The sequence below is a fragment of the Doryrhamphus excisus genome, linkage group LG5, assembly GCF_037039965.1.
Source record: "Doryrhamphus excisus strain RoL-2023G ecotype Guam linkage group LG5, RoL_Dexc_Guam_v1.1, whole genome shotgun sequence".
Classification (NCBI taxonomy): domain Eukaryota; kingdom Metazoa; phylum Chordata; class Actinopteri; order Syngnathiformes; family Syngnathidae; genus Doryrhamphus; species Doryrhamphus excisus.
Window position 1 is genome coordinate 5,485,440 of NC_136361.1, and position 13,500 is coordinate 5,498,939.

Consider the following 13,500-nt stretch of genomic DNA (forward strand, 5'->3'; position numbering starts at 1 on the left):
TCTCCTCTCTTGTAGAGAAGTACTGGATGACATTTTTAGCTAATTGGTTATTTTTAGCCTTATGCATTATTTTAGCTGTTTGAAGATGAACTATATCAGCAAGTTGAAGTATTTGTGATTTTAGAAATAAGGAGTTAGTATGTTCTCTGTAGGCGGCATTATGAATTATCCTTACTGACCTTTTTTGCAGTACATTTAGCGAGTGGAGATTGCTTTTATAGTTATTAGCCCATATTTCCACACAATAAGTAAGATATGGTAGAACCAGAGAGCAATAAATCTAATGATGTTTTATGTTGTTATGACCTTCATTCTATGTGTATAATGTACACACCGCACCATACCAAAATCATAAAAACTCCCAATAACAATAAGTAATATGACAAACCAAACCAAACTGCTATATTGTGGGGGTAAATCTGTTTATCTGTTTGCAATGTGTCCAACCAACGTTAACCCCAAATACCACAGATGACCCTCATGACTCTTTAGAACTGGAAAACGTCACATTAAAGAGCCTTTTTCAAGTTTTCCACGACAATTTTCAACGACACGGCTCTCATCACAAGCCCTGAGGCTTTGTGGTCACGCCACAGCATCGGGCATCAAAAAGAAAATATGAGAAGATCGCAGACGGAAAAGACACAAGACACTTTTACCCGCGTTAGAATTCCAAAAGAGATTATGATAATTACGCTGGATTTGCTCTTAAATGTCTTGAATGAAGTGAAGCCATGTAAGGTATCAGATGTTGACACCATGACGAAGCAAACAGACTTTAAAAAAAATGAATAAAAAGCCACTCATGAGGAGAATGAAGCCAATTGGGGCAGAAAAAGAAAAGGAGGGTTAGTTAATCCTTAGAGTAAATATTTAACAAGATCAGCAATTACAGCGGAGGCAGGGGCCTAACGTGACGTGGAAGAGGAGGGAATTACAGTCAGCTGACACACACACACACACAGGCAGAAAGAATTAGACAAAAACTGCAAGCAAAGCAGGCAGGGCACAATAAGATTAGATCATTTTGCCATTTATTGAAATTTTAAGGACATGTTTGTGGCGTATAAATATGCTGTAGATTCAGAATCATCTAGTAGTTAACAGGGGCGTCACTAGGATTTGAGGACCGGGGGGGGGGGGCTTATGCACAAGATATGAATGAATGTAGTAGACATTAGGAAATCCAAAAAACAAATAAATATATATATATATATATATATATATATATATATATATATATATATATATATATATATATATACAGTGAAGAAAATAAGTATTTGAACACCCTGCTATTTTGCTATTTCTCCCACTTAGAAATCATGGAGGGGTCTGAAATTTTCATTGTAGGTGCATGTCCACTGTGAGAGAGATAAACTAAAAAGAAAAATCCAGAAATCACAATGCATGATTTTTTAACAATTTATTTGTGTGATACAGCTGCTAATAAGTATTTGAACACCTGAGAAAATGAATGTTAATATTTGGTACAGTAGCCTTTGTTTGCTATTACAGAGGTCAAACGTTTCCTGTAGTTTTTCACCAGGTTTGCACACACTGCAGGAGGGATCTTGGCCCACTCCTCCACACAGATCTTCTCTAGATCAGTCAGGTTTCTGGGCTGTCGCTGAGAAACACGGAGTTTGAGCTCCCTCCAAAGATTTTCGATTGGGTTCAGGTCTGAAGACTGGCTGGGCCATGCTAGAACCTTGATATGCTTCTTACGGAGCCACTCCTTGGTTTTCCTGGCTGTGTGCTTCGGGTCGTTGTCGTGTTGGAAGACCCAGCCACGACCCATCTTCAATGCTCTGACAGAGGGAAGGAGGTTGTTCCCCAAAATCTCACAATACACGGCCCCAGTCATCCTCTCTTTAATGCAGTGCACTCGTCCTGTCCCATGTGCAGAAAAACACCCCCAAAGCATGATGCTACCACCCCCATGCTTCACAGTAGGGATGGTGTTCTTCGGATTGTACTCTTCATTCTTCTTCCTCCAAACACGCTTATTGGAATTATGACCAAAAAGTTCTATTTTGGTCTCATCTGACCATAAAACTTTCTCCCATGACTCCTCTGTATCATCCAAATGGTCATATGCAAACTTAAGACGGGCCTTGACATGTGCTGGTTTAAGCAGGGGAACCTTTCGTGCCATGCATGATTTCACATCATGACGTCTTAGTGTATTACCTACAGTAACCTTGGAAACGGTGGTCCCAGCTCTTTTCAGGTCATTGACCAAGTCCTGTCGTGTAGTTCTGGGCTGATGCCTCACCTTTCTTAGAATCATTGAGACCCCACGAGGTGATGTCTTGCATGGGGCTCCACTCCGATTGAGATTGACCGTCATGTTTAGCTTCTTCCATTTTCTAATGATAGCTCCAACAGTGGACCTTTTTTCACCAAGCTGCTTGGTAATTGCTCCGTAGCCCTTTCCAGCCTTGTGGAGGTGTACAATTTTGTCTCTGGTGTCTTTGGACAGCTCTTTGGTCTTCGCCATGTTACAAGTTAAAGTCTTACTGATTGTATGGGGTGGACAGGTGTCTTTATGCAGCTAACGACCTCAAACAGGTGCATCTGATTCAGGATGATACATGGAGTGCAGGTGGACTTCTAATGGGCAGACTAACAGGTCTTTCAGGGTCAGAATTCTAGATGATACACAGGTGTTCAAATACTTATTTGCAGCTGTATCACACAAATAAATTGTTAAAAAATCATGCATTGTGATTTCTGGATTTTTCTTTTTAGTTTATCTCTCTCACAGTGGACATGCACCTACGATGAAAATTTCAGACCCCTCCATGATTTCTAAGTGGGAGAAATAGCAAAATAGCAGGGTGTTCAAATACTTATTTTCTTCACTGTATATATATATATAATTATATTATTATATTATACAATAAGAATTATTGAATTTGCCTATTATTATTACTATCATCATTATTCTTCTTCTGATTATTACTACTACGACTACTAGTAGTAGTAGTAGATTATAAATTAATGACAGGTAATGTGAATATTAATTTTAACTCCTATTCTTGCCCTATTATATAAAATTTGTCAGATTTTTATGGTTTAAAAAATCAATAAAAAATATTACATTATTTAGGGGGGCTTAACAACATATTTTAGGGGGACTGAAGACCCCCTAAAATATTGCTTAGCCCACTGGAGATGCACAGGATATGAATGAATGTTGTAGACATCCAAAAAACAAATAATAAACAAGAATCGGGATATATATATATTTATTATAATATTATAATATTATTATATTATTATATTATTATATTATTATATTATTATATTATTATATTATTATATTATTATATTATTATATTATTATATTATTATATTATTATATTATATCATTATATCATCATTATATTATATAATAATCATTATTATTACTATCATCATTATTATTATTCTGATTATTAATACTACTACTACAACTAGTAGTAGTAGTAGATTATAAATGAATGTGAATTTTTATTTTAATAAATAAATAAATAAATGTTATTTTTAAATAAAAAATAGGTTCCAAAAACAAATAACAAACGAGAACTGGGATATATATATATATATATATATATATATATATATATATATATATATATATATATATATATATATATATATATATATATATATATATATACATATATATATATATATATATACATATAATTATTATTATATTATATTATCATTATTACATTATTAATTTATTATATATTTTATTATATAATTATTGTACAATAATTATTAATTAATTAGTTACTTTTTTGGTTAAAATAAATAAAAAATCGATTAAAAAATATCAAATTATTTAGGGGGGCTTAAGAACTGAAGTCCCCCTAAAACAGGCGTAGTGACGCCACTGGTAGTCATCTTTAAAGCCTTGTCAAGAAGCTACAGTACTGCCCTAACTTCACAAAGACCTCCCAGTGGCCATGAAGAAGAACTACAACCACAGGATTAATCATTCCCTCCTCAGGTTGTGATTATTAGAGGACACATTCTCCCAATGAGAGGGTGAGGCACCGTTCTTCAGTGTGCCGACATGCACGAAACCCAAAAGCTCCACTTCCACTCTAATTATTCTCATTAGTGGAGCATCAAACGACAACGTGGTTGGTCAACTGCCGCCGCAGATAACAAGACGTCTGACAGAAGTAGAGCAGAGCAATAAGAGGGCCTTGATGCGTGTGCAGAGCGTGGTTCTGAAAATGAAGCATGTGATGCAGTGATGCACGCGGGTCTGATTTTGGATCAACATTTGCAATAAAAGTGATTTTTATTACTCTTTTAGTTAGCATTGTTCACTTGCAACAAAGAAAGCTAACAAATGTAAATTGCTAACACTACCATAGGTATGAATGTGAGTGTGAATGGTTGTTTGTCTATATGTGCCCTGTGATTGGCTGGCCACCAGTCCAGGGTGTACCCCACCTCTAGTCCGAAGACCCTCGTGAGGATAAGCGGTAGAAAATGAGTGAATGAATGAACATGCATTGGCATTTGTAAATAACTCTTTTTTTTTAGGTTAGCAAGTGTTAGCAACAGCGCCCCTAGTGTTTTGGATAAGAATTGCACATCACACACTCAGCAGGAACAAAGAGTGTCCTTAAAGGAGACATATTATGCTGTTTTTTCAACCCTTTGTGGTCTCCTATAGAGCAGCTACACACAATAACCCGCACAGAAAACTTTCTAGATCTTCCAGAAACTGCACCTATTCCAGCTGTATTTTGTGCTTCCTGCCAAAATGATCTGTTTTAATTTATTCCACCCATGGCCCGCCTTCAGGCATGCCTGTGATTGGCCCAAAGTGCTTCCTAACTATGAACCATATAAGGAAGTCTGACCCTCTGTGACATCACAAAGGGACAGTTTTACCACGCCTTTTGAAACCAAGCGTTTTGAGCCATCCCAAACTTTTTTCAGGACTCATGTCCAAATGCTCAAACCTCATTATCTGAAACTTTGGCATCTTTTTAATACGAGAATACAACATTCTAACTACATTTATAGGTCAGAAAAGTGGAAAAAAGCATCATCAGTCCTCTTTAAGCAACATTTTTAAGACTTATTTATACTGCTTTTCTGCCTGAAAATCTGAATTTGCCACTGTATGTTTTCAGAGGCAAACAGAGTCGTTAAACGGCGCATTGGAACAGAACCTTTACCCAGGAAAAGTACATCTAATAAGTCTGATTGTTGACTTAGCATGACGGCTAAACCAAACTAGCCAAACAGGTGAGTGAATGACAATGGCTGTATTTTGTGCTTCCTTTCAAACCGATCTGTTTTGATTTATTCCACCCACGGCCCGCCTTCGGGCTTCCTAACTATGAACCATATAAGGAAGTCTGGCCCTCTGTGACATCACAAAGGGACAGTTTTACCACGCCTTTTGAAACCAAGCGTTTTGAGCCATCCCAAACTTTTTTCAGGACTCACTTCCAAATGCTCAAACCTCATTATCTGAAACTTTGGCATCTTTTAATATGAGAATACAACATTCTAACTACATTTATAGGTCAGAAAAGTGGAAATAGCATAATCGGTCCCCTTTAAGCAACATTTTTAAGACTTATTTATACTGCTTTTCTGCCTGAAAATCTGAATTTGCCACTGTATGTTTTCAGAGGCAAATGGACTCGTTAAACGGCGCATTGGAACAGAACCTTTACCCAGGAAAGGTACATTTAATAAGTCTGATTGTTGACTTAGCATGACGGCTAAACCAAACTAGCCAAACAGGTGAGTGAGTGACAATGGCTGTATTTTGTGCTTCCTTTCAAAACGATCTGTTTTGATTTATTCCACCCACGACCCGCCTTCGGACATGCCCACTCCGCCGTGATTGGCCTAAAGTGCTTCCTAACTATGAACCATATAAGGAAGTCTGACCCTCTGTGACATCACAAAGGGACAGTTTTACCACGCCTTTTGAAACCAAGCGTTTTGAGCCATTCCAAACTTTTTTCAGGACTCACTTCCAAATGCTCAAACCTCATTATCTGAAACTTTGGCATCTTTTAAATACGACAATACAACATTCTAACTACATTTATAGGTCAGAAAAGTGGAAATAGCATCATCGGTCCCCTTTAAGCAATATTTTTAATAATATAATATTCAAAGAAACGTTGACATTTACTCATCGGTATCACGGTCTTCCCATCCCTCAGGAAGCTTTACGGACCAGGGCGAGTTAGCTCCACCGACCTGGTTCACCTTGCTCGACGTTTCTTTGTCAAGCAAGTTTAGGGTCAAGGGTCAAGCATACGATACAGACGTACAACTTGTCTCCTAAATCCCCTTTACATTCACTAGCATCTGTGCTTCAATTGCCTTCTGCTTTGAGTGCAATATGAGGAGGAGTAGGATAGCCTGAAAATAACGTTTAATTACGCCAGCCCGGAAAACACAAAAGCGATGGTAGGGATTTGGATTCAGTTTCCAAACAAATAATAGCTCATCGTGTTACCGTCTGTCATATCGCCACAGATACTTCATAGCTATGGAAATCATCCTCAATTGTTTTGTCTACTAAAACAGCAACACATACGAATACTATGAGTGCAATAGAAAATGATAATGTTACATATTTCATTGATGAAATACATGTGGACTATGGCAGCTAGCATGTGACCATTAGCTTTAGTGGATGTATGAACTTGTAATGCAGTGGGACCTCTTTATAATAAGGTACACAAAACACAGTCGTTACTGAGGAACTAAAGACGAAGGCACATACATTTAGAGTAATTACTGAGGAACGAATGACTAAGGTACACATGTTTAGAGTAGTTACTGAGGAACTAATGACTAAGGTACATATGTTTAGAGTAGATACTTTGAGGAACTAATGACTAAGGTACATATGTTTAGAGTAGTTACTGAGGGACTACTGACTAAGGTACATATGTTTAGAGTAGTTACTGAGGGACTAATGACTAAGGTACAGATGTTTAGAGTAGTTACTGAGGGACTACTGACTAAGGTACATATGTTTAGAGTAGTTACTGAGGGACTAATGACTAAGGTACAGATGTTTAGAGTAGATACTGAGGAACTAAAGCATACAGTAGTTACTTAGGAACTAAGGCACATACATTTAGAGTAGTTACTGAGGAACTAATGATGAAATTACATACATTTAGAGTAGTTACTGAGGAACTAATGACTAAGGTACATATGCTTAGAGTAGATACTGAGGAACTAATGCGTACAGTAGTTCCTTAGGAACGAAGGCACGTACATTTAGAGTAGTTACTGAGAAACCAATGACAAAGGCACATATATTTAGAGTAGTTACTGAGAAACTATGACAAAAACACATATATTTAGAATTGTTACTGAGGAACTAATGACTAAGGTACATATGTTTAGAGTAGATACTGAGGAACTAATGCATACAGTAGTTACTTAGGAACTGAGGCACATACAGTTAGAGTAGTTACTGAGGAACTAATGATGAAGGCACATACATTTAGAGTAGTTACTGAGGAACTAATGATGAAATTACATACATTTAGAGTAGTTACTGAGGAACTAATGACTAAGGTACATATGCTTAGAGTAGTTACTGAGGAACTAATGATGAAATTACATACATATAGAGTAGTTACTGAGGAACTAATGACTAAGGTACATATGCTTAGAGTAGATACTGAGGAACTAATGCGTACAGTAGTTACTTAAGAACTGAGGCACATACAGTTAGAGTAGTTACTGAGGAACTAATGATGAAGGTACATACATTTAGAGTAGTTACTGAGGAACTAATGACTAAGGTACATATGTTTAGAGTAGCTACTGAGGAACTAATGCATACAGTAGTTACTTAGGAACTAAGGCATATGCATTTAGAGTAGTTACTGAGAAACTAATTATGAAGGCACATATATTTAGAGTAGTTACCGAGGAACTAATGACTAAGGTACATATGTTTAGAGTACTGAGGAACTAATGAGGAACTAATGCGTACAGTAGTTACTTAGGAACTAAGGCACATACCTTTAGAGTAGTTACTGAGTAACTAATGACTAAGGTGCATGTGTTTAGAGTAGTTACTGAGGAACTAATGACTAAGGTACATATGCTTAGAGTAGATACTGAGGAACTAATGAGGAACCAATGCGTACAGTAATTGCTTAGGAACTAAGGCACATACATTTAGAGTAGTTACTGAGGAACTAATGACGAACTAATGAAGAACTAATTAGGAACTAATGAAAAACTAATGAAGAGCCAATGCGTAGTTATTGAGGAACAAATGAAGAACTAAGGAGGTACTAATGAGTAGAGTAGTCACTGAGGAACTAAGCCACATACATTTAGAGTAGTTAATCAGGAACTAATGACTAAGACATACATTTTAGAGTAGTTACTGAGGAATTAATGAAGAACTAGTTTATAGTTATTGAAGATTGAACTAATGAGGAGATATCGGGGTAACAAATTAACTAATGAATGAGGAACTAATGAGTGGAGTAGTTGCCGAGAAACGAATACATACAAATTTTGAGTAGTTACTGATGAAGTAATGAGGAACTAATAAATAGTTATTGAAGAACAAATTCAGGAATTAATGAAGAACTAATGAGGAGGTATTGGGGAACACATGAAGTCATGAAGAAAGTAATGAGTAGAGTAATTGCTGAGCGACTAAGGCACATACATTTAGAGTAGTTAATGAGGAACTAACAACCAAAACATATACATTTTAGAGTAGTTACTGCGGAACCAATGAAGAACTAATGAGGAACTAATAATGAACTAATGAGCAGAGAAGTTACTGAGGAACCAATGAGGAACTAATGATCAGAGGAGTTACTGGGCAACTAATGCACATACATTTAGAGTAGTTGATGAGGAACTAACAACCAAAACATATACATTTTAGAGTAGTTACTGAGGAACCAATGAAGAACTAATGAGGAACTAATAATGAACTAATGAGCAGAGAAGTTACTAAGGAACCAATGAGAAACTAATGAGTAGAGTAATTGCTGAGCAACTAATGCACATACATTTAGAGTAGTTAATGAGGAATTAACAACCAAAACATATACATTTTAGAGTAGTTACTGAGGAACTAATGAGGAACTAATAATGAACTAATGAGCAGAGAAGTTACTGAGGAACCAATGAGGAACTAATGAGTAGAGTAATTGCTGAGCAACTAATGCACATACATTTAGAGTAGTTAATGAGGAACTAACAACCAAAACATATAAATTTTAGAGTAGTTATTGAGGAACCAATGAAGAACTAATGAGGAACTAATAATGAACTAATGAGCAGAGAAGTTACTGAGGAACCAATAAAGAACTTATGAGGAACCAATGAGCAGAGTAGTTACTGGGGACTAAAACACAGATGTTTAGAGTGGTTACTGACGATTTTGGTTTTATGATAGCATTTTTCTGGGATGGCGTGTTCCACTGTAAGTGCTGCGTGTTTTACACCGTATATATTTGATTTAAAATAGTTCCTACAGTTCCGTGCAATAATCTTCCTTACCTTGGAAGAAACTCTTGACACGGAGGTAGGAGACAGCGAGACGCAGCACGGACAATTTGTCCAGTTTGGAGATGACATCCGGGGGGAACGGCAACAGGCTGGCCAGTCGGTCCAGCTCTGCGTTCAGCCTGTCCCGGTGCCGCTTGGACGGGTTTGTTTTCTCATTAGCAGAGGACGGCTTCCTGGTGAGAGGCATGGAGATTGAAATGAAACACTGAAAAAGCCATACACAGCAACCATTTTTTTTTTTTTTTTTTTTTTACCCCTACACACTCTCTCGGCCTGCGCTTGGAAGCATTTTTGCAGTGAAAGACAACCAAACTTTTTGAAGCCATGCAACTGTTAGTGTCATTTTAACAATCACACCATGACATTTAAGGACCTTTTTATAAAGCTTACACTGTCAGATGCCCGAGCCCTGATGGTCTTGCTCTACAAAATAAAACTCAAATTACTAACATAACTCATCATTCAAGTTCAATTTTTTTTCAGTGTTTTTGGAGCATGGAAAAAGTCTCGGATAAGCTGTCCCAAGCAGAGACACATGACCATCGTTCATTGCGTGCACCACACAAAACACATTTGTTCCTCCTTACAATGACAACAAATGTCTTCACGGCTAAACAAAGATGATTTATTGGACTCTGTAGTAAAACTGTCCTGAACGCCACACCAATTATACTCACACATGGTGTAAAAAAAAAAAATCCCCTGCGACTTCTCTTCTTACTTTTAACCGAACTAACCTTTATAACTTAACCAGCTGACTGCATTATATATTTACATCTATATAAAATCTAAATGCAATTGATAATCATATCATTAATAATCGTCGACATATACTTTGGATTAACTTTTAGATTTACTGCCGTTGTTTTGTTTTTTTTCGCTTGTAAAATGAACTGAAATTTGTGGCATCATAAGTCACCGGAGGGTTTTCCATGAATAATTTAGAGACCTTAAAATTGAGGCGCAACATGCAGGATTATAGAAATATGACCCATAAGAAAGACGTACTTCTGCTATATGACTGATTCATACTTGATTTGGTAAAAGTATTACTAAATTAACCTTTTGTGATTAATACTACAAATTATTATTATTATATATACATTAATTCAATATATACAGTAATATTTGTTGGATTTTTAGTATTTAACACATATTGGTTTTAATTGCGCCTTTAGTGTTTATCTGCTTTTTTGGGGGGGAAGCCATATCTTTAAGATAAGTCACATGACCGTCACATGACAACCAATGCAAAATGTTTCCTATATATGTCACTTAAAAGGGATTTTATGAGTTAAAGTCATGCATAAAAGTATATAAGACACATTAAAAAGGTTCTTGATTGCAATTAATCTAAAATTAATCTTAAGAGGCGTGATTAAAAATAGAAGAAAAAAAAGCCATGCTGTACATTAAGAACTTGTCAACACCATAAGACAAATTTGCACAGTGGCTCTTGAGCCTGCGGGTGGGAAACATGTGCAAAAGTTAGCAACATATCAGCTGCTTGTTTTGTCAAGTTTTGCACTGTTTTTGCAGTCATTTTGCACATCAGTGAATACATTAACAAAAAAAATAATAAAAATCCTTAACTGCTTTTGGATGGGCTTCCTCCGCTTTCTGCCCGCGTACATGCAGTCTCCAGGGGGGATCATGGTCTTGCGCTCCGTGCAGGTAACAGGTGCGCTGTGTGTGTATGTGTGTGTTTATATATGTGTGTGTTTATGTGGAGACACAACAGAAAAGACTTGTGCATGAGATGTCAATTATCATGCAGGTAAAGCAGTTAAATTACCATTAAAGCAGGTAAAGAGTTCAAAAAGTACTTACCCGGTTACTGCGTGGATGCCAGTTAAGTCCAGTATAATGTTGCGGTGTGGTCACATGAAGTGAAAAGAAAAAAAAAAAGAGATGCGTTTTGCCGGGTGTGCACCCACTCCTCCAAAGTGATAAATCCACGGGAAATTCAAATGGATGGTGGAGGTGTTTTGAGAGAGCTTCATGGGCTTTGCACTGCGTCCATGCAGATGTTGCCTGATGCTTTATAACCACAATGGAGTCGCCTTCACTTCCTCGCGTTTCAGGTGGCAGATTCCTCTGAATGACATGTCGAGCTCTTCGCACGCAACTCCCCGCCTCGCAAACACACACACACACACACAGGCTTTCTTACCATACACATACACGAGGTTTGTGGTGCGTTCAGGTCACGTCCGTATATTGGATATATCGGTGGTCATATTATAGTATGGGTGTTTTGTTTTGAATTTGGGGATATTGAGTTCACTTCATTATCTACATGTGTTTTTAGGCTATTTTAACTAACGTATATAACGTAAATATTGTTTTTTACGTAAAAGAGCTATTTAGATTACGTGAGTTAATATGGCTGTAGAGTCACTACCAAAAAAACATAACATAAAAGCACAGGCAAGAGTGAACATTCCCGCCATGTTGGCATTGACTCTGTTTTTAATAATAATAATAATAATAATAATAATACATTTTATTTGTATAACGCTTTTCAAAATACTCAAATACTATTTACAGAAAAATTGAGTTGAATAAAGGAATAAAATACAACATTCATTCGTTTATACACAGCTAAAACATGGATAAAAGCGTCTTTTTTAAAAATACATTCAAATGTAAAGTTAGTTTAGGTTTTTACGAGGGACAAGTGAAGAGGACAGCAGCCCAATCCGACCCCGGTTGAGAAGAGGGGCGGAGGGACGCACGAGGCAGCGCACGCGCACACAGCAACGCGAGGGGAGGGGTCACACGCTAAGGGCAAAGCGCGGGCTTGCCAGTCAGTCGTGGCGCGCGCTCACACCGGGAATGTCTGCGGTCGGCGACGCTGACGAGTCCGAAATACGAAATATGCTTTTTTTCCTTACGAGGAGACTCGAATGTGATAATTTCACCGAACCGGATCGAGGTTTTGTATCTTTCTGTGTTAAATCAGCGGATGTTGTGTTCTTTTAACGGCGTTTGGCTCTTTGGAACAGATTTAAGCAAATTCAGTGAAGAGGGGATCTTAAGACGGAAGTGAAATTATGTCTTCAAAACAAGAGCACTCCGGATACATCGAGAGAAGAGTTTTGTTTTTTATTTTTTAGCGCGGGGGTTGTAACATTGTAACAACTACTCTATAGTACTACCGCGGTGATAATACTTCATTTTAAATCACACTTCCCATACTCTACTCAGTTTCGCTTTGACTCGGTGAGACTCTTTTTGTGAATTATTTTTCCCGGAAGTATTATATGTCTTAACAGGTCAACAGAGTCAAAGTGGTCGTCATTCTAATTACATACATTGTAATAGCATTAAAATGCAGTGTAGGTTTTGCACTGTGCTGCACTGCCCCCTACTGTCTCAATGTAAACACAACACATGATGATGTCTTAAGTATGTCATTTTTTTATATAAAACAAAATGGATAAAACAGAAAAAAATAGTTTTACCACAATTTTACAAGTTTCAGTAACTGTAATATATTATGTAATATATTTTTTAATATATATGATAACAGTACAGTAGTAGTATTAGCAGTATTAACATTTAAACTACCCTTAATATTACATTTTTTTGTAACTTTGCTGCTGATTATTTGTTTTCTAGTACTTTTAGAATGTGCCAATGTAGTGTATGACATGTGTGCTGTAACAACAGGTGTAACAGGCCATCTTAAGAAGTCCAAAGGTCCTGTTAACACCATCAGCGCTCCCATTAAAGCTAGAGGGATGCGTTGGTATCAGTGGAAATCCACTGGCAACTGCCATCCAGATTAGCTCGCACTTAAGGCCCACGACAGCGCCGCAGGGATCGACCTTAGCACGCAAACCGTGTGCGCGCACGAGTGACAATGAAGCCACTGAAAGCAGCACGCTAGTTGCGACAGTGTGGCCTTCATCGATCAAGATGTCCCTGTGGTTCTCCAAG

General features: G+C 37.3%; 1 protein-coding gene across 2 annotated transcripts in view; it reads right to left on the minus strand.

The window, feature by feature from the left end:
• The window catches only part of ahrra (aryl-hydrocarbon receptor repressor a), a 90,122-nt gene extending 78,395 nt beyond the window's left edge, over window positions 1-11,727 (minus strand). Inside the window, exons 1-3 of one of the 2 annotated variants that reach the window (XM_058059459.2) lie at window positions 11,386-11,727; window positions 11,149-11,241; window positions 9,547-9,728 (exon numbers count right to left, since the gene is read on the minus strand). In XM_058059459.2, coding sequence (XP_057915442.2) covers window positions 9,547-9,728; window positions 11,149-11,210 — 244 coding nt within the window. In that variant the 5' untranslated portion in view covers window positions 11,211-11,241; window positions 11,386-11,727. The remainder of the gene's footprint in view (window positions 1-9,546; window positions 9,729-11,148; window positions 11,242-11,385) is intronic. The other variant, XM_058059460.2, reaches the window with a different exon arrangement.
• Window positions 11,728-13,500: the final 1,773 nt, after the last annotated feature.